General features: G+C 48.5%; 13 protein-coding genes across 13 annotated transcripts; 9 read left to right on the forward strand and 4 right to left on the reverse strand.

Moving 5' to 3' along the window:
* Positions 1–65: 65 nt before the first annotated feature.
* On the reverse strand, positions 66–1,755 carry K441DRAFT_653032 (uncharacterized protein). The gene has a single exon (XM_067647459.1). It carries the CDS (start codon positions 1,742–1,744, stop codon positions 410–412), a length of 1,335 nt encoding a protein of 444 aa, XP_067508981.1. The 5' UTR covers positions 1,745–1,755; the 3' UTR covers positions 66–409.
* Positions 1,756–1,884: 129 nt separating this feature from the next.
* On the forward strand, positions 1,885–2,643 carry K441DRAFT_702921 (NADH dehydrogenase-like protein 1 alpha subcomplex subunit 13). Its single transcript, XM_067653435.1, has 3 exons — positions 1,885–2,081; positions 2,141–2,293; positions 2,363–2,643. Exons 1-3 carry the CDS (start codon positions 1,924–1,926, stop codon positions 2,409–2,411), a joined length of 360 nt encoding a protein of 119 aa, XP_067508982.1. The 5' UTR covers positions 1,885–1,923; the 3' UTR covers positions 2,412–2,643.
* A 1,072-nt stretch (positions 2,644–3,715) lies between these two features.
* K441DRAFT_653034 (uncharacterized protein) lies at positions 3,716–4,192 on the forward strand. Its single transcript, XM_067647460.1, has one exon. The coding sequence runs from the start codon at positions 3,755–3,757 to the stop codon at positions 3,932–3,934; it is 180 nt and encodes a 59-aa protein (XP_067508983.1). The 5' UTR covers positions 3,716–3,754; the 3' UTR covers positions 3,935–4,192.
* Positions 4,193–4,585: 393 nt separating this feature from the next.
* On the forward strand, positions 4,586–5,317 carry K441DRAFT_673778 (uncharacterized protein; the record flags this gene model as incomplete). Its single annotated transcript, XM_067650678.1, has 2 exons — positions 4,586–4,629; positions 4,693–5,317. 2 exons carry the CDS (start codon positions 4,586–4,588, stop codon positions 5,315–5,317), a joined length of 669 nt encoding a protein of 222 aa, XP_067508984.1.
* Positions 5,318–6,226: 909 nt separating this feature from the next.
* K441DRAFT_216998 (uncharacterized protein) lies at positions 6,227–6,682 on the forward strand. Its single transcript, XM_067640576.1, has one exon. It carries the CDS (start codon positions 6,263–6,265, stop codon positions 6,614–6,616), a length of 354 nt encoding a protein of 117 aa, XP_067508985.1. The 5' UTR covers positions 6,227–6,262; the 3' UTR covers positions 6,617–6,682.
* Positions 6,683–7,116: 434 nt separating this feature from the next.
* Positions 7,117–8,656, forward strand: K441DRAFT_653036 (uncharacterized protein). Its single transcript, XM_067647461.1, has 2 exons — positions 7,117–7,469; positions 7,516–8,656. Exons 1-2 carry the CDS (start codon positions 7,426–7,428, stop codon positions 8,162–8,164), a joined length of 693 nt encoding a protein of 230 aa, XP_067508986.1. The 5' UTR covers positions 7,117–7,425; the 3' UTR covers positions 8,165–8,656.
* Positions 8,657–9,204: 548 nt separating this feature from the next.
* On the reverse strand, positions 9,205–9,779 carry K441DRAFT_522872 (prefoldin subunit 6; the record flags this gene model as incomplete). Its single annotated transcript, XM_067642151.1, has 5 exons — positions 9,205–9,234; positions 9,292–9,352; positions 9,412–9,536; positions 9,590–9,660; positions 9,719–9,779. Coding segments are annotated over 5 exons (348 nt in total), but the record flags the coding sequence as incomplete, so codon positions are not given.
* A 104-nt stretch (positions 9,780–9,883) lies between these two features.
* On the forward strand, positions 9,884–11,995 carry K441DRAFT_653037 (vacuolar protein sorting-associated protein-like protein VPS4). The gene is made up of 6 exons (XM_067647462.1): positions 9,884–10,263; positions 10,330–10,356; positions 10,420–10,588; positions 10,662–10,997; positions 11,051–11,504; positions 11,559–11,995. Exons 1-6 carry the CDS (start codon positions 10,155–10,157, stop codon positions 11,778–11,780), a joined length of 1,317 nt encoding a protein of 438 aa, XP_067508988.1. The 5' UTR covers positions 9,884–10,154; the 3' UTR covers positions 11,781–11,995.
* A 70-nt stretch (positions 11,996–12,065) lies between these two features.
* On the forward strand, positions 12,066–14,056 carry K441DRAFT_702925 (prenylcysteine oxidase 1; the record flags this gene model as incomplete). The annotated part of the gene is made up of 3 exons (XM_067653436.1): positions 12,066–12,338; positions 12,451–13,015; positions 13,060–14,056. Exons 1-3 carry the CDS (start codon positions 12,212–12,214, stop codon positions 14,054–14,056), a joined length of 1,689 nt encoding a protein of 562 aa, XP_067508989.1. The 5' UTR covers positions 12,066–12,211.
* A 329-nt stretch (positions 14,057–14,385) lies between these two features.
* K441DRAFT_627844 (uncharacterized protein) lies at positions 14,386–15,757 on the forward strand. The gene has a single exon (XM_067646177.1). It carries the CDS (start codon positions 14,626–14,628, stop codon positions 15,601–15,603), a length of 978 nt encoding a protein of 325 aa, XP_067508990.1. The 5' UTR covers positions 14,386–14,625; the 3' UTR covers positions 15,604–15,757.
* An 82-nt stretch (positions 15,758–15,839) lies between these two features.
* Positions 15,840–17,211, reverse strand: K441DRAFT_538868 (uncharacterized protein; the record flags this gene model as incomplete). The annotated part of the gene is made up of 2 exons (XM_067642540.1): positions 15,840–16,894; positions 16,962–17,211. The coding sequence occupies 2 exons, from the start codon at positions 17,209–17,211 to the stop codon at positions 15,840–15,842; spliced, it is 1,305 nt and encodes a 434-aa protein (XP_067508991.1).
* A 523-nt stretch (positions 17,212–17,734) lies between these two features.
* Positions 17,735–20,537, reverse strand: K441DRAFT_653041 (glycoside hydrolase family 32 protein). Its single transcript, XM_067647463.1, has 6 exons — positions 20,035–20,537; positions 19,867–19,948; positions 19,796–19,811; positions 19,172–19,750; positions 18,298–19,117; positions 17,735–18,248 (listed from the first exon to the last, which is right to left on the reverse strand). The coding sequence occupies exons 1-6, from the start codon at positions 20,194–20,196 to the stop codon at positions 18,030–18,032; spliced, it is 1,878 nt and encodes a 625-aa protein (XP_067508992.1). The 5' UTR covers positions 20,197–20,537; the 3' UTR covers positions 17,735–18,029.
* Positions 20,538–20,887: 350 nt separating this feature from the next.
* On the forward strand, positions 20,888–23,700 carry K441DRAFT_653043 (uncharacterized protein). Its single transcript, XM_067647464.1, has 4 exons — positions 20,888–21,083; positions 21,141–21,245; positions 21,296–21,992; positions 22,045–23,700. Exons 1-4 carry the CDS (start codon positions 21,060–21,062, stop codon positions 23,502–23,504), a joined length of 2,286 nt encoding a protein of 761 aa, XP_067508993.1. The 5' UTR covers positions 20,888–21,059; the 3' UTR covers positions 23,505–23,700.
* Positions 23,701–23,944: the final 244 nt, after the last annotated feature.

Genomic DNA, 23,944 nt, shown 5'->3' on the forward strand with positions numbered 1-23,944 from the left:
AATTATAGAATGCTTTTTCTCCATCACGAAATGTTTGGGGAGGGAGACCAAGTAAGCAAGTAACGGTTTGAGAGCTATCTAGGTCTATAGTAACACACATATATTTCAGATTTCAGGTATCATATTCGCCATGCTGCAACGCTCTCCTTGCTTATCTTACTCCACTTGATTAAGTTTTAACTATGTCTGTCACAAAATGCTCTGTTAAGTTGTTATGCTTAACATGCATTGGCAGACTACCAAGCAAATGTTGATGACAGTATCTGTAACCTTTTGACGGTTCATTTCCAAGTAATGTCAACACAATGCCAACAAAGTCATATCCTACAAGCGGTGATACCTCCTCAAAATTGGGATTGTACCCTGGTCCCTAAGGGTTTAAACATCCTCCAATAGTAAACTCATTTATTCAACTGTCTCCGTTGTTTGAGACAGAACTGGATTCTTGGGGAATGTTAAATTCATCATGTTTGCTGGCGCTCGGCACTTCATATTCGTTGTACTCCAGTAGAGACACTCCACCTCCGCTATCTTCATTGTCGCTATCCGTCTCTCGATCGCCTTCAAGAGAGCCTTTGTTCTGGATGTCGCTAACTGTACTCCCTGCGCACCTGAGTTTGCCTCCTTTCCGTTTGGGTATGACCTGGATGAATGCTTCACCCCAATCGCCCAGTTCTAACCACTTGAGCATGATTTCCGAAACATGGTTCGTAGCCAGCACGGATCGACTGTTCATCTCCAAAAAGTCACCAATTGGCAATTTGGCTGTCTTTACTCCGCGGCCCGTTGCGCGTTTGTAGCAAATGCCCTTGTGGCGATTCTTGTCAACAAGGCCTCCGATGATATATGTTCCGTACGGCTTGAGCTCTTCCAACGTGACATCGCTCTCACTAGATAGGTACACCACTTCACCATCACGTCCGGTGTTGTTGTCTGCCGATTTTAAACCATTCCTCTCTTCAAGAGTTCCAGCAAGTCTTCCGCCGTCTTCCTTTTTCATCCATTCCTTAGCTTTCTCTGCCACTACGACGAAGTCCTCTGCAAAGAACCTGATGCCCTTCCATGACTCATAATGCTTTGCCAGGACATTGTCGAATCTCTCTTTCAGTTTTCCACCAAATGAAGCCACAGCCAGATGAGCTCTCAAATGCGCATTCCTGTTATCCGAGTAACATCTAGTAAGCTGGCTTGCCAATGACTTCATCTCATTCTCCATCATCTTGTCGTCAAAATTGCAATCAAATATAATGCTTATGGGGAGCTGGATGGCGGGACTGGCCCAGGTCTTTTTCGATCTCTGAGCAGGATTCTGCGGATCATTGGAAATTCCATCGTTCTCTAGAGATTGGTTCTCTTGGTATTCAGCCTTTTTACGTTCTTTCTTCGCTTTTATCTTTTCTTTCCGCTTAGCTTTGCGGTCTTCCCGACCAGCCTCCCATTCTTGTTGACGTTTGATCTTCTTCAATTGGCTCTTCGAGAGAGGAGCTAATGAATCAGACGCGCCGGCGGAGGCTGAATTTACTTGGCGTTTTAGATCTGATCGGCCGTCTTGTCGGTGCTCATCGTTCCCAGGACTGTTGTCCTGAAGCTGTGATTTCGATGACAGGTATCCCATGTCTTCATGGTCGTTAATGTTTGCGGGACCACTATTGGCTACTGTGTGATCAGACACAAACTCTGCCTCAGGCAATTCCACACCATGTTCAACCTTCTGCATTTTTGCAGGTCGCTCCTCTGCTTCCATATTGATCGAGTTTTGCGGGGGAAAGAGTTTCAGAGAATTTGGTGGCATGTAAAATAACTGCCGCTTTTGACCGCTGCTCTTTTTGGTGTAGTGCCCTATTGTCCAACATTAAGATTACCTTGAAGTTCTTCCCATGACGATACGAAAGCCAGCATTGACACCCAACACCTTCAGTCACCATGCCACAAGATATGCCGCCCGCGGGCGGCTACGAGCCAGTCCAGTACAAACGAAATCTGCCTGCTCGTGGCTTCCGACCGTCCGTTTATCTCCTCGCAACCGGCTTGCTCATGACATACGGCTTCTATAGGGTCGGCAAGGGCATTAGGGAACACAAGTGGGTTTCTATCTAGGTGAATGCTAGGTAGTCGTAGCTGATTGTTGTTCGCGCTATAGCGAGCTTGCCCGGGAGAAGATGTGGTCCCGCATACATCTCATCCCAGTACTTCAGGCGGAGGAGGATCGGGATCAGGTGCGGCGATATTTAGCAGATAAAGCGAGAGAAAAGCAGCTTTTGGGAAGTGAGACAAAGGTGTATAATAGCGACCGGTAAGTTACTGACACCAATTAGAGTATTGGTAACAATTGAGCTTTCTAACGTATATATATCCAATACAGATTTGTCCGGCCAACATATGCGGTTACCCCAGACGAAGAAAGGAAATGAAGAGCTTGTTTACAGAGAATACCTTGCTGTATGTATATATTAGGAACACTAGCGGGATATTCTAGGTGCTCCGGTGCCGAGGCTACCCACTTAGTTGTATACAAGATTCGAGTTACAGTAATTCTATGTTGGGCTCCTTCAGCTCGGATTTGCTCATCATATGTTACCTTGGCTTTGCAGTGTTTTAGCAGCTACAAATCTACCTGTAACCCGGTTCGGCAGAAACATTACGATTAACAAAGTTTAGATTAGTGATGTTTCTTCCCATCCCAATGAATTCGCACTAGTTTGAGTTCCCAAGAAGCTGCAATCTCGTTGGTGCCCGGTATACTGTTGCTTTAAAAAATCCACTCCACAGATATCACAACCCGGATACCACACTCATGCTCTTCTTCAACATGAAAAGAACCTCTCAGCTCCTAAATGTTTCCCCTAATCCAACTACCTCCACCCTCCTTAGTCAACCCAACAAGTTCGCTAAGAAACACAATATCTCTGAATGGTTTCCACGACCCCTAAGCTCTACATCAAGTTATTATAGTAAGTTAATCCTTCTCTCCGACATACACCCCCTTTACTCACTGAACATTCTCGTATCACTATAGCTCACAATGTCGGGTATAACTATGGACGACTATGTTCTGGTTGCTCCAGAGAAACAAACATCTCCTGAAGACGATATGTCTTGCGAGGGGTATGTTATTATTCCGCTCGAAAAACCGACAGAGTCGCTCGTGAAGATTCTCCTCCAAGTGGATATAACTCTTGCAAGGAATATCTCTCGGAGCCCACGTATAAACCGGCTCTCAAAGAAACTTCCTTAGCAAAGCAGGGTCATAAAGCGGAGTAAGTATCTCGTTATTTTCATTAAAATATTCTTCGCATGTGTGGTGGCCGGTTTCATTCTTTCAAACAGGCGGCGTTTAGAAGCCGAGAACACTGAGGTGATTACCAGGACCAAACCTATCATTCACGCTGCCAACACGGACACGGTTCACCAAAGGGCCCCAGAGTAAAACTCGGGGAGGGATTCGACCCTGCGAACTACCTCCAACCTCGACAGGCCCGCTCAAATCCCCACCGCGCGAAGTTGAGATGATACAGACACACGATAGACACACAAGGACCAATTCCAGGGCCTGAACTCTCCGCTGCTTCCGCGTGTTGTGGTGCCAACACGGACATGGATGACATTTGTCACCAGAACTACCAGAGTATGTGCCCAGCGGGCGCCCCGATGGCCCAGCTCAGCCCTGGAGGCCATCACCACCCTACGTACCAACGGAGTATATACCAGGAACCTTCCCTTGTATAGGCCGCGCACGCCACAAGTCCAGTGCGAGATGCAGCGCCTGCCAACATGGCGTGGCTCAAACCCCCAGTATTACAATTACCCCACTTTTAAGTGCGGCTTTGCTCACACCCGACAGCATCCCGCTCGTCAGTCCCGTGGCCCTCCACCTATGGAGGATTTGCAGGCTAGACCAACATCGAGTTATCCCTTAACCCGTTGGGGTCCTTAGAGAACTCACCACTGGATTTGATTAGGCACTTGCATTGAACCGGGTTCTCCGATTGGTTGGTCCCTTATCGATAACCGTAGGACCCAAATCAACGGGCTAAGGGATATGAGTGGCAAGAACTTTGCTGCCGGTTATAAGTCGTAGAGGTTAACATAGATATTTATAGCTCGACCGGGGGCCTTAGTCTTGAGTAGAGGGTGATTAGGGAATATCAAAGTTAGGTAGTGATGATGATGACGAGGCAAGTCAAGGCTCACAGGATAATTTGAAGTATTTACCATGGTTGATAGGGCCGTGCTCAGAAATCGGCCTGGTAGATTGCATTGACTCATATGGGCAGGTCCAAAATAACGTAATTTTGATTTCAATCAGCGTCATCGATTCACACATGTGTGGGCAAAATACATAGCCTCACCCAAGTGGGGTGAAGATAAATCCTAGTGTCGGCAGGAAGCGGATTACCTTTTGAGTTAAAACCCCTATCCTCATCCAACCCCCATATGCTACGATGCGCCTAATACTCCTCTCAAAACCTTGGCCATAACGTGCACACATAAGATAAAGGCATGCCTCGTTGTTCCGGTACCTTCAGCGAAGCTAATTAATATAGGGGTACGAAATCCTCCCACTGTTGGATGGTTCAGTTTCACTATGGGTTCTACTACCGTTCGCGCTTTCGAAGACGAAGCGATTAAGTCAGTGATAAAAGAAAACCGTCTTTTTAGATAACCGCGGTACTAACATGTTCTCGCTTTTAGGCTTGGGGAAGTTCTCGAAGTTCACGTCGGCGAGACTCCAGATATATTTTACGTTCATCAGGAACTCATCTGCAGCAACTCGAAGTTCTTTAACAACGCGATGAACGGTAAATGGGAGGAATCAAATAATCGTATTATTCAACTTCCTACCAATCAGCCGGCCACCTTCAATTTATATGCCCAATGGCTCTATACCAGACGAATCCCATCGGGTAACTCTACATTCAACATCAAGACGTACCAGAAAGAAGTTAGGAAGCTAGTTAACGCCTACATCCTAGGAGACCAATTCCAAGATACGGGTTTCAAAAACGCTGTGGTCGACGCATTCCTCTCTGTAGATGAGATACAGGATGAAGAGGGAACCCAATTCTATCCTGGAGGCGGTTGCATTAAGCAGGTCTACGAAGGTACGCCTGGCCCTTGTGGTTTTAGACGGTTTCTTGTGGATACTTTCCTTCGGGATTGCTCTTACGAGTTGCTGGAAGGCTGCGAACCTCCAGAATTCTTCCAGGATCTAGCGGTTGCGTCGCTAAAGGTTTTGGAGTCCAAGAATGTGGACCTTGCGGAGCTCTTGAAGGGGCGTCTCTACCACGAACGCGAAGAAGCATCTAAAGAATCCTGAAGTGGCCACATTCTATCTCGCTGTGTGAAGTAACTACGCGGTGTTGCTTGTCAATTGCGTCTTGACCAGATGGGGCATTGTCTTGGTTGGTTTACATGATGCTTCTGCATTGTATCGATCCTGTACTAGGTTTGATGTACGCAGATAGTTTGGGGTCATCCAGATACTGATCCTTCTGCTTATTTAAAATCTCAAGCCCTCACTCAAACACCCGTGATTAATTGCGGCTAAAGTTCCTCAAATCAAAGAACTCACAGTACTCCTACAAGCGTTCGGAAATGTTGACCTGAATCGGATTTACCACCGTCTTACTACTGTCTTTGATGCCTAGTATCCTATGTCTCACCACTATGCTTATGACTCACCAACCTGCTTCTTACTACCGTATTGCTTACCACCTGTTTCTGTTGCCTGCACCGATCTTATGTATATAGAGAGCTTCTAGAGCCATCTTCAATCGACAGAGTTCTCATTCCTGATCGTCCTGTTCAACAGGAAACCTCACTCTCGCCCTGCTGTCAATTGCCTGCTTTGTGTACACAGGCGTGGTCTCTAAATATGACGGGGTTCCGAGTAAAGAACTTAGAATCAAGGAATGACTGGTTGAAGCTGCTCACCTTGATGTTTTGCTGAATACTAGTCTTCGGAACAGTAAACTTGGAAAATTCCCTAACCTGTGCATTGAGTCCATCTGTATTCTAGATGCTATTTGCTGCCTCCATTGGTAATGCAATGAAAACAATCTGTCTATGGAAACTCGAACATCGTGGACGACTTGGCATTCTCGATCAGTTTCTTGGAAGCGTAACGATTACCAATGCGATTGCGGTCCAATTAAACCTACGGCCATTTTATTAAATTAGCACGTCTCTATAGCTGTTTAAACACTATCCTAGCTGATGAACATCTACCGGCTTATGCAGAGCATGTCTTTCGCTATTAGCGATGGGACCCACCTGGTACTTCATTAACTCTTCAGTCATAGCGCACAACAATGCCACGACATCGACTGAGCAGGAGATCCTGGTTTGTCATCGAACTTGGCTTGTCCGGCTACTCATTGCTACACTGGCAATGTTCCCCGCAAGCCTCGTCAATATCGTGCTGGGCTTCGTCACGTACGTTCTGGATCTAGCTATGAACATATTAAAAAATTTAAGAGGCAATCCACACTTCGATCTATCAATTAGCGGAGCTATCCTTGACGACAGGCAGCGGCCTAGAATTCTCAAAAACGTAATGGTGAGATTCGGCGACGTAGCGCCTGAGGAAAAAGTTGGTCATCTCGCTGTGGGTTAATATGTGCCAGGGGAGAGCGAGAGTACTGCCGTGGTGAAAAGAGGCCAGCTGTATAAGTAAAGAAATAATATATGGTGTTTAGGGTTTCTACTTCATAAACTCTGCACAAATTTTTCTGGTACGGCGTTTGCAAACGTAGCAAATGTTATTGGTGGGGATGAACCACTATTCCATGCCGAATTATTCTCAAAGATAAGAATGATGATTCAAAAGCTAAGACCCTTAATATTATATCTATTATATTCTGCATGATGGAGTTTAGTGGTGCAAATGCATTTGACTCTGAGTTTTAGAGAACTCAGCAACAAGGGCCTGGCTCATGATCTTACCAAAACAGCTCTAAATTATATAAATAAGGGCTTATTTCATAGCTTTAGAGTAGAGTTATAAATGAGCTCCTATTCATATAAGTTAGAGCTATAATAGTGGGGCTATTGGGGTTGTATTGCTTTTGGTGGGGAGGCAATGCGCGTTGCTGCGGCTTGGCGATTTTTACCGATCTTTTTGAAACGGGTGTATTCCAAATTAGATGCCGAGCATATAAGCTCTGTGTGTCCGATCCCTTCCTGTTATTTCCATATATTTCACCGCAGCAGATTTTTTGAGTATAGTATACAGTCTTGCATAAGTAATCTGTTTAGGAGAGACGCTTATCATACTCCGGTCCCGAGTGCGTTGGCTGATAATCACTCTTCAGCCTTCTCCAGAGCCTCACTGCTTTGAGGAGCCGCGTGCTAGATTATTTCTACCTTTTGAATGGTACTAATATGTGTATGGCCAGACTGGCGAAGCGACGATATTGAGCCGGCATGGCTGTCAGTTCTCTTCGTGTAAAGGAAGACCAACGTCTCAGGTAAGTAATGTATTACTACGAGTTAAGAATGCGCTTACGATAGTAGATTTGGTGGGAAGTCTATAGAAGTAATTGTCGGACCTGAAGAAGAAACTTTTTGTCTACATGAGGAACTTGTCTGTGCTCATTCCAAATTCTTCGAGAACGCTATGAGCCGAGAATGGAAGGAGTCTGCAGAGCGCCGTGTCCGGCTACCAGTCGACAGCCCGGATATCTTCTCATTGTACCAGAACTGGCTCTATACTCGTAAAATTCCAACAGCTATCAACAAGCCAGGTCGTGAAGGAAATGTGGAGTACATTCGACTCTCACAAGCTTATTGTCTTGGTGAGAAGTTGATGGACACCACATTTAGGGATGCGATAATCGACGCTATCATCTCAAAAGCGGAAACTCCAGCTTCAGATTGTAACAATTGGTATCCAGTTGGGGAGGCCGTTCGTGTTATTTACAGTGGCACTCCTGAAGATTCTCCTGCACGAAAATTGTTTGTCACGATGTACGTCTGGTGTGGTTCCGAAAAATGGATCACGTTTTGGTCGAAGCGGGAAGACCTTCCGAAGGACTTTCTGATTGACCTCACTACTGCGCTGTTGAGTGACAGAAAACTGCCGAAAGGGGTTTACCCATGGGTGGGGTCAAATACGTGTCAATGGCATTCACACGGCAAAGAGACCCTCTGCTACAAGGGATGATCTGCTAAACATGAGTGGCTCTGCAGGGATTCGAAAACTTGAGGAAGAATTTATTTATTTTTGTTAAAAAATCGTATGACCCTTGGCACTGTAGTCTTGGGAGGATTTATTCGAATAATGCTTGGTGGTTGACACTAGCGTGTGGGTCGTCACTAAGTTATTCCATGCGATACCTTTCACGACGAGTGAAGAGCAGTGAAACGAAAGATATTAGGAATTGTTGAGAGCCCTACAGTAGAAGTGCCGGCGGAGCATCTCGCTTTAAGTGTAAAGGGCTTGCTGGATAACCTTACAGCTCTCTAGCGCATTCTAAATGAATAAATAAGCTGTATCAGCGAACCTTTTCGAAAACCTGTCCCTTCTGCCTAGTGCGAGTCACTGTCCTGTTGGCCCTGCGATTGCAATTCTCTATAATGGCATTACAGAATCTTCACCCGTGAGTCGCCTTTTTGTCGATTTCTGGGTTTCAGTAGGTGGTAAGGAGTGGATGGACGAGTCAATTCCAAAAGATTTTCCGCGCGATATATTGAAATCTGTTTCAACGGAGACCGACACCGGAGAAGGCGTTTCCGTGGGTCGAGTTCCCGGAAAGGTATCATGTGAGCGCTCCTGCGCAAGCTGACAAGGAGAAGGATTAAGGCCGCAATCTAAGTTGTTATTACATTATTTGTAGGCACGAACGGAGATGGAAGTGGATGTTTAGTGACGTCAGGCGGTTTTCTTTCCAACTTTTGGTGCAAATGTTTACTTGCTTGTCATTGTCAGATCCCGCAAAGGCGTGTGATACGGAAAGAGGAGGGATAGGACGTTAAGTGGAAGACTTCGTCTTCTGTCATCCGCCGCTCGACCGATCCACATGTATTACCGTGCGTGGAACGCTGTTCAAGGCCAGCAATAGATTGCGTGTTATGAATCCTCCCGTCTTTCCCTTTAAAAAAGACAATACATCCCCAAACTCCGTGATTATGCTATTGTGAGACGCCAACCTTGAACATTTGGCCCCATGGTTACGACGCAGCTTTCGCGGACTGTTGCTGGAGTTGCTGCATTTGTGATTGCAGTTGAAGAATCTTATAAATTACCTGATTAGTTATGAATCCTGACGAGGGAAAATGTTCTGCACATACTGCCATCTTTGTCTTGTTACTCCTTTCCTCAATATCTGATATCTGCTTCTCGACTCGTTTACTGTAAACTGATTAGCTTCAATACGTTTCTGAACCCCTGTCCAAGGACCGGCTGCCTACATCTCTTTATCAATGAATTCTAACCGGCCGTCCACAGCCATGACCGCTTCTGTCTTATCCTGCTTTAGCAGCACCGGCCCGATTTGTTTGTAGATGTTCGCATCCTCGTCGAGTTTGGCGAACTCCTACATTTGCCCGTAAGGTTCGAGATCTTCAAGCCGGGAGGAAAGCGTCTGACCTTCTGGACACTTGTATTCTCTTGCTGCTGGGATTCGAGCTTCTGGCGCGCGTCGACGGCGGATTGGAGTTCTAGAGATAATTGTTAGAATAATCACATGTGCTATATAATAAGAGAAGTAGAGCGCACCGCCTTGAATCTTCTGGAACTCGTCGGTCAGATCCTGTAGCTTCTTTTGTGGATCTCCCATGTCGCGTTATGGAGTCAAATTAATTTTGGTTGCTGCCGTAAAGATCAGAGGCTGCCCTGGGCGACGGCGGGGTGTTGGCGAGCGAAGTGACATCGTTTGGAGGAACCTAACAACCATTCCACAACAAGACCCCAACTAAACATTACCCTACCTCGCGCCGAACCGTTCCACTCAGAGAAGCTGGTCATTTTCGCAACTCTATATCCACGCGCAGAGAATTTCTAAACCCTGATCTTCCGGTGAGGCGCCTCCCCACTTTCCTCTGTCGCCCAGGCCTTCCACCACCGCCCGGCACATATAACCGCTGGGGGAGACTCGGGAAAGCACCTCCAAGTACCAATACCTGAGAGTGGGGGCGAAGGTTCCTTGAACAACATGAGCAATACAGACTTCCTAGGGCGGGCGATTGACGTGGTGAAGAAGGCTATTGAGACTGATACCGCTGGTGACTATGAGAAGGCATATTCATTATATTATCAAGCTTGTAAGTTTGCTCTAAAACTAAGTTCAGTTACTTATATATAGTCCTAAATGCTAACTGATTACATAGTGGAGCTGTTTATGCTCGCGCTGAAATGTGAGTTGCGCATTTCCACTGTACAAGTCTATAACAGATTCTAACCGGGTTACATTATCTTAGGGGAGAAGAATGCCAAATCGAAGGAGATGATCCGCGTTAAAGCCGGAGAGTATATGGAGAGGGCGGAAAAGTTAAAGAACCATCTGGCGGAGAATGATAAAGGGAATCGAAAAAAGCCAAGTGCTGTTGGGGCAAATGGGAAGGTCTCGTCTGGAAGTGGGAAAGGAAAGTATGTTAAGTCTTCTGGGGGGGTATTATCTTCAGATTAGCATAATACAGTGCTAACGAGGTTGTTATTCTAGGGCCGACGACGAGGACGAAGATCAAGACCCAGATTCCAAGAAGCTACGAGGTGCATTAGCAGGTGCTATCCTATCGGAAAAACCAAACATTAGGTGGGAGGATGTAGCTGGTTTGGATCAGGCCAAAGAAGCGTTAAAGGAGGCGGTCATATTACCTATCAAGTTCCCGCACCTGTTTACCGGCAAGCGACAACCGTGGAAAGGTATACTACTGTACGGCCCGCCCGGTACGGGTAAGAGTTACCTAGCCAAGGCAGTGGCGACAGAAGCAAACAGCACGTTCTTCAGTGTTAGCAGTTCCGATTTGGTTTCGAAATGGATGGGAGAGAGCGAACGGTGAGATACACAATTTCTTTGCATTTTAAGAATCATGCTGACTCTACATCTAGGTTGGTAAAACAACTCTTCGGCATGGCACGAGAGAACAAACCATCAATTATCTTCATCGACGAGATTGACGCATTGTGTGGTCCTCGAGGGGAAGGCGAGTCTGAAGCTTCGAGGCGTATAAAGACCGAGCTGCTCGTACAAATGGACGGGGTGGGAAAAGACTCCAAAGGCGTGTTAATTCTGGGCGCAACGAATATCCCATGGCAATTGGATGCAGCTATCCGACGTCGTTTCCAGAGGCGGGTCCACATCAGTCTTCCGGATTTCCCCGCGCGAATGAAGATGTTCGAACTCGCAGTCGGCACCACACCTTGCGACCTCTCGCAGCAGGATTACAGGAAGTTGGCCGAGCTGAGTGAGGGCTATTCCGGCAGCGATATCAGTATTGCGGTCCAGGATGCTCTTATGCAGCCAGTTCGTCTTATTCAGACTGCAACACACTACAAGAAGAAGGTGAGCCTGCTATCTAAAGGTTTGAGTGATTTATCATTGACGGAATGAACCTAGGTCACGGTCGACGGGATGGAGAAATTGACGCCGTGCTCTCCTGGAGATAAGGGGGCAGTTGAGATGTCATGGACCGATATTGAATCCGATCAACTGTTGGAGCCCCCACTCCGTGTCAAGGACTTCATCAAGGCTATCAAAGCTTCGAGACCGACTGTCAGCAAGGCAGACTTGGAGAGGAATGCAGATTGGACCCAAGAGTTCGGTAGTGAGGGCGCATAGAAGCTGTATACATTGGCGGACGCTCTTGATTTTTCGGGTTTAGGCATCATAGCGGTCATGGTCTGGGCGTCCATGGCGAAGATTGTGTATTGGTGTCTGGTCTGATAATTGAAGACTCCATAAATATCCACACATACTTGGAACATCAAAATACTCGGAGATTGAGTCTTAGAAATATGTATAGGTAAATGGAGCAAACTGCTGAGCACGCTGATACGAGATATGATGTTGAGGCCTGTGATAATTGTTGATCCCTAGGGTGTGCTCCTCATCAATAGCACATCTATTGGCACAAATCTCTAGGTAAGAATACGACAAGCCAGCTGGCTTCGTGCTTAAGGCAACCGAATAAACTTACCTTCCAACACGAATGTTCCTCTCCATCTTCGTGAACCTTCTCTAATTGAGCTAAACATCAACGTCACAGTAACATGTCATTGCTTACCACCCTTGCACTTGCGTGCTGCCTCCCATTTTCGCAGGCTTTGCATAGTCACCATGGAGCTCACCAAGCTCAAGAGAGCCACGAAATGTCTGCAAAAAGAGTGGCAATCATCGGTAAGTATAGAAGATCGTCATACAAACTCTGGGTAGCACTTAACGGAGCTGGGCTCCGGAGCTTGCCGGACATTCCCTATACCAACCGGAGTTATATGCTGACCATCAATAGGCGCAGGAGCTGGAGGTTCTTCCGCAGCATACTACGTGAGACAGAACGCTAATGATTTGGGCATCAAAACCAACATCACCCTCTTCGAGCGATCCTCGTACGTAGGTGGCCGGTCCACTACTGTTTACCCTTGGGATGACCCTAACCTCCCCATCGAGCTCGGTGCCTCAATCTTCGTAAAAGTAAATAAAATCCTCGTTTCCGCAGTAGAGAATTTCAATCTTTCGATCGATTCTGCTAGAAGCGTGGGACCTGAAAACGTGCCGGAGCTGGGGATATACAATGGCTATGAATTGGTGCTTCAGACCGCTGCGGGGAGCGGATGGTGGGATACTGCGAAACTATTGTGGAGGTACGGCTTAGCCCCAATTCGGACAAACAATCTGATGAAGTCTACGACTGGCAAGTTCTTCAAGATGTATGACGAGCCACATTTCCCATTCAAGTCGCTCACCAAGGTGGCTTATGATTTGGGTTTGACGGCCGTTACAGCGGCCACAGGTGAACAATATCTTAAGGAGAATAGTATTGGGGCACTGTTTGCCAATGAGGTTGTCCAGGCTAGGTATGTCTCCTGCTGTCTTCCGAATTGCTCGTTGATGTCTATAGCACACGCGTCAATTACGCTCAGAATATCCCCCTTATCCATGGATTGGAGACGATGGTCTGTATGGCGACTGAGGGTGCCATGTCCGTGGCAGGGGGTAATTGGCAGATCTTCGACGGTTTGGCTCGCGGGTCCAAAGCAGACGTGCGCCTCAACACCATCGTGAACAGTCTCTCACGCCAGGACGACGGCACCTACATTGTGAAATCTATACCAACCCACTCCGAGCCCTCTGCAGAACAATCTAGCGCATCAGAAGAAACATTCGACACAGTCATCCTCGCCGCTCCCTACCAATTCACTGGTATAGATATCTCTCCGGCTCCAAAGCACACCCCGGACAAGATCCCCTATGTCCACCTCCACGTCACCCTCTTTGCTTCCCCGCACGTCCTCTCCCCCACGGCATTCGGCCTCGCTCCGGACGCCCACGCTCCACAAGTGATCCTCACCACGCTCGCGCCCGATGAAAACTACGGAAGTAGTCCGCAAGGCGTGGGTAGAGCCGGATTCTTCAGTATCAGCACGCTCGGTGGAGGCCTAAACCCCGGGCCAGCTGCAAAAGACCGGCCAGAGTACTTCTACAAGATCTTCTCACCGATGCGTGTCAACGCGACCTTCCTGGCCAAAATCCTCGGCGTACTCCCGCCAGCCGCAGGCGCCGAGGGTGAGGAGTTGAGCAAGGATGACGTGTCGTGGGTCTACCGCAAGCTGTGGCACTCGTACCCATACGAGTATCCGCGCGTCACGTTTGAGGAGATCAGGCTCGATAAGGATCTATGGTACACGAGCGGGATTGAGAGTTTCATCAGCACTATGGAGACAAGTGCGCTTATGGGGATGAATATAGCGAAGCTTGTCACGGATGAGTGGGCCAGCGAGAAGAACAAGGGGGAGAAAGCGGAAGATGTAGAACCTGTGAAAGTACAGCCTGAGGACAGGTATGAGAAGGTGCAGGTGGCGGAGAAGGGGCAGAAGCCTATCAAGGCGAAGTTGTGAGCTTCGGAGCTTCCACGAACAAGCTTTGATGATATATTTAGCGTGTTCTAAAAGGACGGAGGAGTTGGGTGCTATCTTCGGGATTTCCTGACTGGTCATTATGTCTATTTGCACCTAAGATATCTAGTCATGTCCTCAATTACAATTTAGCAAAAATGATATCTTTGAGAATATTTACAAAGCATCGTTCCTCTCACAAGCAGCAATTCGCCTTACCTTCCCCCGGAAATAATCCAGAGCCTCGTAACACTGCCGTGCCTCTCACAATGCAGACCCGTCGTTGGAGAGCGCCAGTCGAGCATCCGCACCCGCATCGGGCTAACTATCTATAACAAGGAGTCCCCCACCCTGCATCTCGACTCACGTGTCGGCCCCGTTCATCGGCCGGATGAATAGGTGGATAAATTGAATTTATCAGGCACAGCCACAAGTCCTCTACATAGTGCTACATAGCTTCACATCAAGCAATTCTCCAATCTTACAGCGACTCAAGCACCCTGATCGGGTAGACTAAACACCTCTACCAATCAAAGAGAATAAAGAAAAGAAAGCGGTTAGACCATCCAACAATGGCAGCGGAGCCGCATCCCTCTTCCCCCGTACTCTCCGAAGCAGACATCCAGCACTTCCTCTCGCACGGCTGGGTGAAGCTGCCAGCGTGCTTCACGCGCGAGCAAGCGGCGGCCATCACGTCGTCCGTCTGGACGCGGCTCGGCATGTCGCCAACCGACAAGGCGACCTGGGCCGCCGAGCGGATCAACATGCCATGGCACCAGACATTCTCGGTCGCGGCATTCGCGCCCAAGGCGTGGGCAGGGATCTGCGAGCTGCTGGGCGGCGCGGCGCGGATCAGCGCGGGCGGCAGCACGTGGAGGGACTCGTTCATCGTCAACCTGGGCACGCCGGCGGGCGAGGGTAAGACGGTGCCCGGCGAAAAGCTGTTCGGCTGGCACGTCGACGGCGACTTCTTCGTCCATTATTTGGACTCGCCCGAGCAGGCCCTGCTGGTCATCCCGCTGTTTACCGATATCGGCCCCGCCGGCGGCGGCACCATGTTGTGTCCTGGGGCTATTAAAAGGGTCGCGAGGCATCTGGAGATTCATCCTGAGGGCGTGTCGCCGCGCATGACGCCGCGCGCGCTGAATCCATCGATGGAGCAGGAGAAGACCAGGCTGAGTTGGTTTAATGAGCTCGCGAAGGAGTGCAAAGAGGAGGGGTTTGTGGAGGCGACGGGGGAGGTCGGCGACGTGTATTTGCTGCATCCGTTGATGCTGCATTCTGCGAGCAATAATGCGTTGAGGGTGCCGAGGATCATTACGAACCCGCCAGTTAGTTTGAGAGAGCCGTTTTGCTTTGACAGGGAGGATGAGAGTCAGTACAGCGTTGTGGAGCGGAAGACGCTGAGGGAGTTGGGGAAGAGTAGGTTGGAGGGTTGGAAGATCCAGGGGGTGAGGGATCGTATTGTACCGGAAAGGGTGAGAGTGCAGGAGAGGATGAAGAGGGAGGAGCTGGAGAGGATGAAGGGGTTGCAGACGGCTGTTGCTTAGTGCAGTCACTTAAATGCATTTTAGAGGTGGCGAAAAGGGGGTTGAGATATAATCATAATGCGAGTTATGCTCATGTAATGCGAGGTACAGAAACAGAAGAGCGCCAGATAGCTAGACTCCACGCTTGCTTGAACGGGTATTATGAAAAACAATGAAGAAGACCGTATACACGTGACCTAAATCGTAAGCAATGCAGCGTTGAACTCATCTACTCATCAAGTGGTTAATCAAAGATCTTATGAAGGTCCAGCTTCAGATTTTCTCAAGAATCCGAATAATTTCCTCTTCGGTTTCTCCTTGGGAGGCTCTGGCATTCCGGGTACCCAGCCATTTGCTAGAGCCTCAGCATTTAGCCTGTCCATAGCCTCGAAGTCGTATGGCGTTGTCCATTTGCGCATGGGTATTTCGCCGAGTTTCGTGCTATCTGAGGCAAAAGAGTACGCAGATGGAGTTGCTTTGTCCAATCTGCGTGGAACGCTAGTTGGTCCAAGGGCCAAGCCTGTGGATGGAACTAGTTGTTGTTTCTCTGAGGGCTGAGGAGTCTGGTGAGAAGTCGAAGTTATTGGAAGCTTAGGCATAGCAGGTGCATTTGATGAATCTGGTTTGCCATGTGGCCAAGTCTGAGGCCTCTGGGATGGAATAGGTGGTGGTTTGCGTTTGGGTGCTGCTAAGGGTCTAAAGTTTCCAGCCTTGGGCGCAAATGGTGCCTGGTATTGGAAAGGATTTATGGTTGTGTAGTTTGGAGATGTCAAAGGGGACGAGTGAGGGGTTGTTACAACAGTTGAAGCGGTGGAAGGGGACCTGGTGGAACCACCGGACGAGCTTGTACTCGACGAGGATGTCGTCCTCCGATTCCGTGGCCTCATGACGACTAACTGGGTCTGTGAAGAGCTCTTCCCAGGCACTCGAGCAATCGTAGGGGTATTAGAGTGAGACCGGGAAGACGCTGCCTTTCCACCAGTTTGGCGTTTCCTAGGCTTCTTCCCATTGCTATGCCTGTCCGTGGATGTGTTCCTGGTGGAAACAGCACCGCAACGGGCGTGCTTCAAACTGCCACAATGCGGGCAGCCGAGGTTGGGTTGGTATAATGCCACATTTGACTGGGAGAGCCGCTGGTATAGCTGGTTGAGCGTGTCAATAGCTTCAACTCTCGAGGCATCGGAGAGGTTTGTGAGCGACTTGTAGTCGAGATGTAGATCTTTACGGTCCTGATTCAAAAAGGATGCTATTATTCCTACAAGGCCAGTATTGAGTTTGAGAAGGGTTTCGGCGAGGGAGGCATGCGCGATTGCTGAGGTTTCTGGGGTTAGCTGGTGTGCTCGGATGTTATTCTAATATTCTGGTGCTGGAACGCTCACCGTCGCCTTTTGCAAACCTCTCACCCGCTGCTCCATAGTTTCGCTCATAGTGGGTTTGGATCTCGGCTGGACCTCTTCTTAGCGAATTGCCGAGCTTTAATTCGTTCCCGGATTTCGGATCAGGCTGTGTACGGACCCTCTTGGTCTTCTTCTTGCGCCGTCTCTCGCGAAGCCGTTTGAAGATGTCGAGCCCGTTAGCAAAAGAGGATGTGATAGAAGCCACGCAATTGCAGGTATCGGCGCTCGACATTGCGGACGGAAGGCTGGGAGAGTTGTGACTCTGCAGCCAGAATCGCCGGGAGGCTTCATTGTTATCTGCGCCTGGCGTTCCTGCCCTGGGCCTCGCGGGAGTTGTGCCTGCATCGGTGACTGGAAGAATCCCGAGTCGCTGCACGCAGCCGCCTGCAACCGTCAACGATTTGGCGCTTCTGGTCCCTGACTGGTGGCCTTTGGTCTGGGGAACCAGGCCTTTTGCACCACTCAATCTTTTACCCGGTGCTTTCGACCCTCCTGCGACCTGCACCAGAATCACGTTGCATACAAGAGCGTCCACTATGCAGTCGAGTAAATTAGTACGTGGACTAATCAGGCTCGGCCTTTCTCAAGCTTTATCTTGGTGAAACTTTCAAGAAGCCACTGCCTTTTTCCAAAGTCACATTACATAGTCGTGGCCTGAAGAGTCCACCTTTCATCATCGTCTCGTGCATGTGACCTTTCCGTCAAGCCAGTAGACTTTATAGGGTTATAAAACACAATAGATTTATCTTCCGTAGCTCAACTGCTCGGAACCAGCGCCGGCCATGACTCAGGCTTCGGAGACGGCTCTAATGGCTTTCTATCCACAGAGAAATGAGGCGAACAAGATTTATGCTAGCCAACACTATTCCTTTTTTGTATTCCAAAGGTTAATATTTCGTAAAAGGCGTTGACTTGCAACGCCTCTACTGTGTGTACTCTTCTTTCTTATCAAGGACAATTAAACTAAAATATATTTAGGTTAGGCCATCGTCTGAGACTTTATCACAGAAACATGACTAGCACCAAAAACAACAGAGGTGTGAATCAGCTTTAGTTCCCTGGCCACCATGTGTAGTTATCCGTCTCGGCGACTGTGTCGAATAATAATTTGCTGCTTGAATTAAGCGGTCGGTCAGGGAATACGTTCATCAGTCCGACCCAGGAGGACATGTCTGCTACGTTAACGCTTCCGCCGGATACCACAAAGACGCCAAAGCTAGTACTATCAGTTCGGCTAGGATAGATGCGGGTAGTTAGGGTGAAGCGGTCCTGTCAAGATTAGTGACTAAGCTTGTTATGAAGGCAAGAAACTGAGTACATTGACGTAGACTTCTAACAGAGAGCCATCGAGGAATACGTTCATGGTAATGCTTTCCGTTCCACTCTTTGCCGAGGCGTAAGGGTAGAAATACCCGACAACTGTAGAGTTAGAAAATTCGACGATTGTAGATGAGTGCGCCCGATCAACGTTAATGGTATAGCTGGATGGGTCGAAATAAATGTGTGTATACTCCTCACCACCTAATGAAGCAGCTATAGTTAGTCCAGCTGCGCCTGAGAAGTCGCTAAATGTGGCAATAAGCTCCATATGGCTGCTGCCGGCCGCAAGCTTCTTGCTAGAAGAACACTTCCCCACGGAATAAGTTGTTGAGGTTGAGCCTTTCCGTATACCGGCAATGACATCAGGAAGAGGACGGTTACCAAGGGTTGTGGCAGTAAAGGTCCCGTCGCTTTGTTCTGTGACATGCGAATTACCAAGAGTAGTCAGGTTGCCGTCAGCATTGATGAGCCCAGTCGCCATATGCACAAAAAGCTCGCGCGGAAGCGCGAAGCAGCCTTGATAACCTTGTTGGGTGAGCGCAAAGTTGCCTTCGTCTTCTGGTGCCCACCCCCATTGGACTCGGCGATTGTGTTTAGTATCGTTAAAGCTTGTCATAGCGTAGAGCAAGCCCCAGTCGCCCGCCCCTCCGGAAATTGGCGTGAACTGGGCAGAGCCATTGGTCCGCCTAGTTACAATACCTTCGTTCCACAAGGACCAGTGAGAGCTTTCGTGGAAACTGACGTTTCCGCCTTCGGTGCCCATGTTTACAAAATAGTGGAGATCCCCTTTCGAGTCCTCCAAAGAAAAGAAGCCGGAGCTAGAAGTGGGGTTAGTGATGCGCTGACTGCGATAAATTTGGGCTATATCTTACACTTCAAAATTGAAGCCATACGATCCTGTCTCTAATACAGTCCCTAGACTCGTGTTATAGGCAGGTTCCCAAAGCGCACCCAAAAAAGTCCACTTCGTTAGGTCGCTTGCCGGAGCGCTGTATAATGGAATTCGAGGACCGACACCCTTAATTCCAGAGCCAAAGACGGCATAATAGTGGGGTGCAGACTGTCCGAGTAATGCATCCATTGCCGGCCAGGGCTCAAAGAAGGGATCCCGCCACCCAGTGATGTTCCAGTGATCAGGCGGATGTGTTATAATTGGATTGCCTTGATATTCTTGCCATGTCGCACCGCCGTCGGTCGACAACGCAAGGCTTTGGCTTTCTGTCCCCGTCATGTATGGTATTGCATAACCAGTTGGTAATTTAGATACGGTGGTGTAGAGCGCTAAGAGGGTTCCATCTTGTTTGCCATGAATATTAACAGGCTGAGCAGTGCCGGAGAAGATACCAAGTCCGTTATAGGTACCAACTGGCCCTGTGCCAAGTGCCTGGGCTTGTTGGTCTTGCCAGCCCCCTACGTCCGTCCACGTGATAAGGTCCTTTGATGTAGCATGGCTATATAATGTCAGCAAGAAGCGATGTACAAGCACTGGAACGCACCCCCAGGATATATTTCCTAGGATTGTATGAGCAAAGTGCTGGCATCCCATTGTATTGGGAAACACGCCTACCCCAATTAATATGATTTGGATGCCATTGGTAGAAGAGATGATAAATGTCTCGATGTGGATCGTACATGGAACCGCAGGGATCCTAAAACTGGCTGTTAGTTGTCAATTCCTCCAAGTACAATTGAAAACATTGATAGTCCGTAAATAAGGGCTCAAGCAAAGACTAACGTTCATCCACCCTGCGGGAGCGATAAAATGGGATGTCGGGCGCCATCGTGTAAAGAGACTGTTATTTCCCACGGCCTGTATTGTAGAGTCATCCAGATTCTGTGCAGACGCAGTGGAAAAGGCAAGGAGCGCAACACCTAGAAACGGGGTTGTACGCCACATAATGGCCAAACTTGGTAAATTTAAGACGGCAGTTTAGTTGTGAGGCTGTAAAAAAAATCCCTTCAAAGACAGGAGCCCTACAAAGCAGGAAATATTCAGGGGATGACCACAGGCTTTAAAGAGGGTAGCCTCATTGCTTCTGCAGGTGGAGTGAAGGCGATCTAAAATGATGCGGTGGCGGGATGGTTACTGAGGGCAGCCGCCGATTGACATGGATGGTGCGTAGTAGTACTTTGAATTCCCGTATTCTATCATATTCCCACAAAACCAAGATGCTTCCCGACAGAAAGAGCGGCTCGACGCGGATCCAATTCCTTGCCTATGCAGACTTAGGCTGATTTTGCAATTGGGGTGGCTTAAATGGAATACTTAAATGACGCAGCTTATATGTTGACTGCATGACGTCTTAAGCTCGCGGATGTATGCCGTTGAGAGCTGCCGAGGACTTACCGTGGTTGATGCCACCGGGTGAGAATACTGGGATGGAAGCCCTCGTGACTTATCTTTCGTACTCTTGTACGGAGAGGAAATATTCAGAAGGGGCAGCGGAACTGTGCCCGCCCGTATCCTCATGCATATGCGCAAGCCGTCTCCATCCTCGTCTTTTAAGCGGACGAGCATTTATTCTTGGCGTTTCCATTTAATTGACGGCTGTCGCCTGTGCTGTGGCGGTTCGTCATCTTGGCCCGGATGGACCGACGCGACCTCCAAAGGAGCTTCGTGTCTTTATCACCCGCCACCCGACATCCGCAGCATCCCCACCAGTTGCTTGCGCTCAACTGCTTCAGTCACCTTCCCATTCATCTAATGGATTGTCGTTCTCTTCCTTGTTCTTTTCTGTAGTCGGTCATCCTTGCGGCATGATGAGGTATACCATATACGTCGGGGTGAGACCTTCAAATACTCACTTCATACCGGACACTGACATAACTTTACCTGCCTAGGTTTCGGCCCTCCTAGCTAATATTGTCCTTCTTCGCGCATACTATGAGCGCCCCAATTTTTATTCCGCTGCCGTATACATTTCCCAAAGCAATGGGTCGTTGATGGTTTGTCTCGACCTTTTACAGCGTGCATAGAAAAAGCTCACGGTATATAGCTCTTAGTCAACCTAGCACTCATTTGCACCATCAGTTTTGGCTATGGTCTTCAAAGGCTCCTCTATGGCCCACTACGTCCTATCGAAACCGAACAGTTGTATGACAAAGCCTGGTTTGCCGTCAGCGAAACCCTCCTTGCCATGACAATATTTCGTGATGATATTGGCGTCTGGTTCTTTGTCATGTTTCTTTGCCTATTGGGCGGGAAGGTTTGGCAATGGATCGGTGAAGGCCGCGTCGAGATTCTTGAACAACAACCTCCGGCAAACCCACGCCTTTTCCACGCACGACTATCCGCATCACTCGTTCTGTCTGTCATCTTCGATATTCTTATGATGCGACACTGCATCGATACTATCTTGCAGGAAGCACGTCCAGGCATGATGGTTATGTTTGGCTTCGAATACGCTCTCCTTGCAATAGCATCAGTGTCCATACTCCTACGATACGTCTTAACGCTCTGTGAGATGTTGGTTATCAGTCGTCAAACTCGCGCGAGAGCGGAAGCTCGAAGGATTGCGAGAGAACAAGCACAACGACAAGCTAATTCGAACACTGAAGCACAGGCTGGAGAAGGCGCTGCAACTAGTGCACAACAAGCAGGCGCGGAAGAGGAAGAGGAAGATGATGACGACAGTGATGTTCCTGGATGGGAAGAGAAAGGACGTTGGGTCTTCTATCTTGATCTTACTACCGGTATGCATTAGAGGCCAATATCTTCGCTGATGAAAACTAACGTTCTTGCTAGATTTTATCAAGTCTGTCGTCTACTGTGGATTTTTCACCATTCTTATAGCTTTCCATGGCATCCCGATTCACATCATGCGGGATTTATTCTTCACTCTAAGATCGTTCTTTAAGAGGATCAATGATTTTATTCAATATCGCAACGCTACACGCGATATGAACGCTCGTTATCCAGATGCAACCGCAGAAGACCTCGAACGGGAAAGTACATGTATCGTTTGCCGTGAGGAGATGAGGCCATGGACTCAACCAGGTGCGGAGGGAGCACAGGCAAACGGAACAGCTAGACGGGTCGATGAAAGACAACGGCCAAAGAAATTGCCTTGTAACCACATCCTACATTTTGGTTGCCTTAGGAGCTGGCTTGAGAGACAACAAGTATGTCCTACATGCCGGCGTCCAGTCCTTTCCGAAGCAAATAACCCTCGCGCCCCTGCAGCCAACCAGGGAAACCCAGCCCAGCAAAACATGCAGAATATACAGAACTTTTTCAACTTCGGAGGTCGTCAAGGCAATCAGAGACAAGGCCAAAACGCACAGCAAGGGGTTCAGCCTAACCGTCCTGCGAATGGAATGCGGGTATTCAACTTTGGCCCGATCAGAATTGGAGTAATGAACGGTGCGGCTAACCATTTAAACAACCCAGCCAATCCTGCCGCGAATCTTGCACAGGGTCTTGTTCAAAACCAACCACGGAATCAGCAACAAATTGGGCAACTACTCAACCAAGGGCCGGCGATGAATGGTCTGCCTAACAGAAATCCCGCTGATGTTCAATCTGACATCTTGCGCCTGCAGGAAAACATCATCTACTCCGTCCGACAGCTTCATACCCAGCATGATCAATTAGAATACATCCACGCGCTACTTGGAGAGCTCCACAGGATCCAGCAAGCTAGTGGTGGGCCCACGGAATTTCCCAATGTGCTACCATTAAATCCCAATTGGGGTGCGATGGGTGCGCAGAGAGCCTTTCTCCCAGTTGAAGGACGGCCTGTCATGGGTGCTGGCCACCAGGATCTGCCAGCTGGATTAACTCTACCGCCAGGCTATACGCTGCGACGTGTGGCACAAGCCCCTTCGACTCTAGATCTGCAAACTGATACATTGGGTATTGGTTCCATGCCACCGCCGCAGAACCTTCCTTCAGATCACATCCGCAGGGCGTTGTACCCGGAGTCTTATGGAAGCCATGGTCAGCAATCGACTCGCACAAATCAAATCCGTGATCCTAGCGAGAGCGCAAATTCACGCACTGCCACACCTCCAACCGCTGCTGCGAATGCAGATGCGCAGAGTGTTCCCGGGGTTCCTGATGACCTCCAGTCTGGTTGGATTTTCGGGCAGATTGGAACAAACAACCCTTCCGCTACTCAAACTAGTGGGGCCCCTAGCACTACTACACATAGTACTCCTCGTCCGGCTACCGTTGAGGATGCCGATGACGACCGCAATGATTGATAATGAAAAGACGAGCAAGGTATTTTATCACTTTGTGAGCATAGCGTGGCGTTTAAGAGTTTGGGATGGTTGGATTACTTCCTGTATATACTACTTTTCAGTGTAGAATACAATTTTTCAGCCCGGGCATGCGAAATATTGAGGTACTAAATCTAATGCTCAGTAGAGGAACAGCGAAATACTTGCAGAAACCAGCCTAATTGATGATAAAAATTACAATTGTTGGTAGGAAGTTAATCTTAACACCTTTTGTATAATCATGGACATGTGTACTATGGTATGTCGAAACAATACTCTCGTCTGGCCCCCTTCGCAAATTGGCATGGACCACGATGGTCTCATGGTATTGATTCCCACAGCAACCTGACGGTAAACAAACGAATCTCGTTTCGCGTCCGTGCCCGAGAACCGCAACACTACCATGCACCTCTATCATTGCT

This window comes from Cenococcum geophilum (assembly GCF_001692895.1).
Source record: "Cenococcum geophilum 1.58 unplaced genomic scaffold K441scaffold_4, whole genome shotgun sequence".
In the NCBI taxonomy this organism is placed as follows: domain Eukaryota; kingdom Fungi; phylum Ascomycota; class Dothideomycetes; order Gloniales; family Gloniaceae; genus Cenococcum; species Cenococcum geophilum.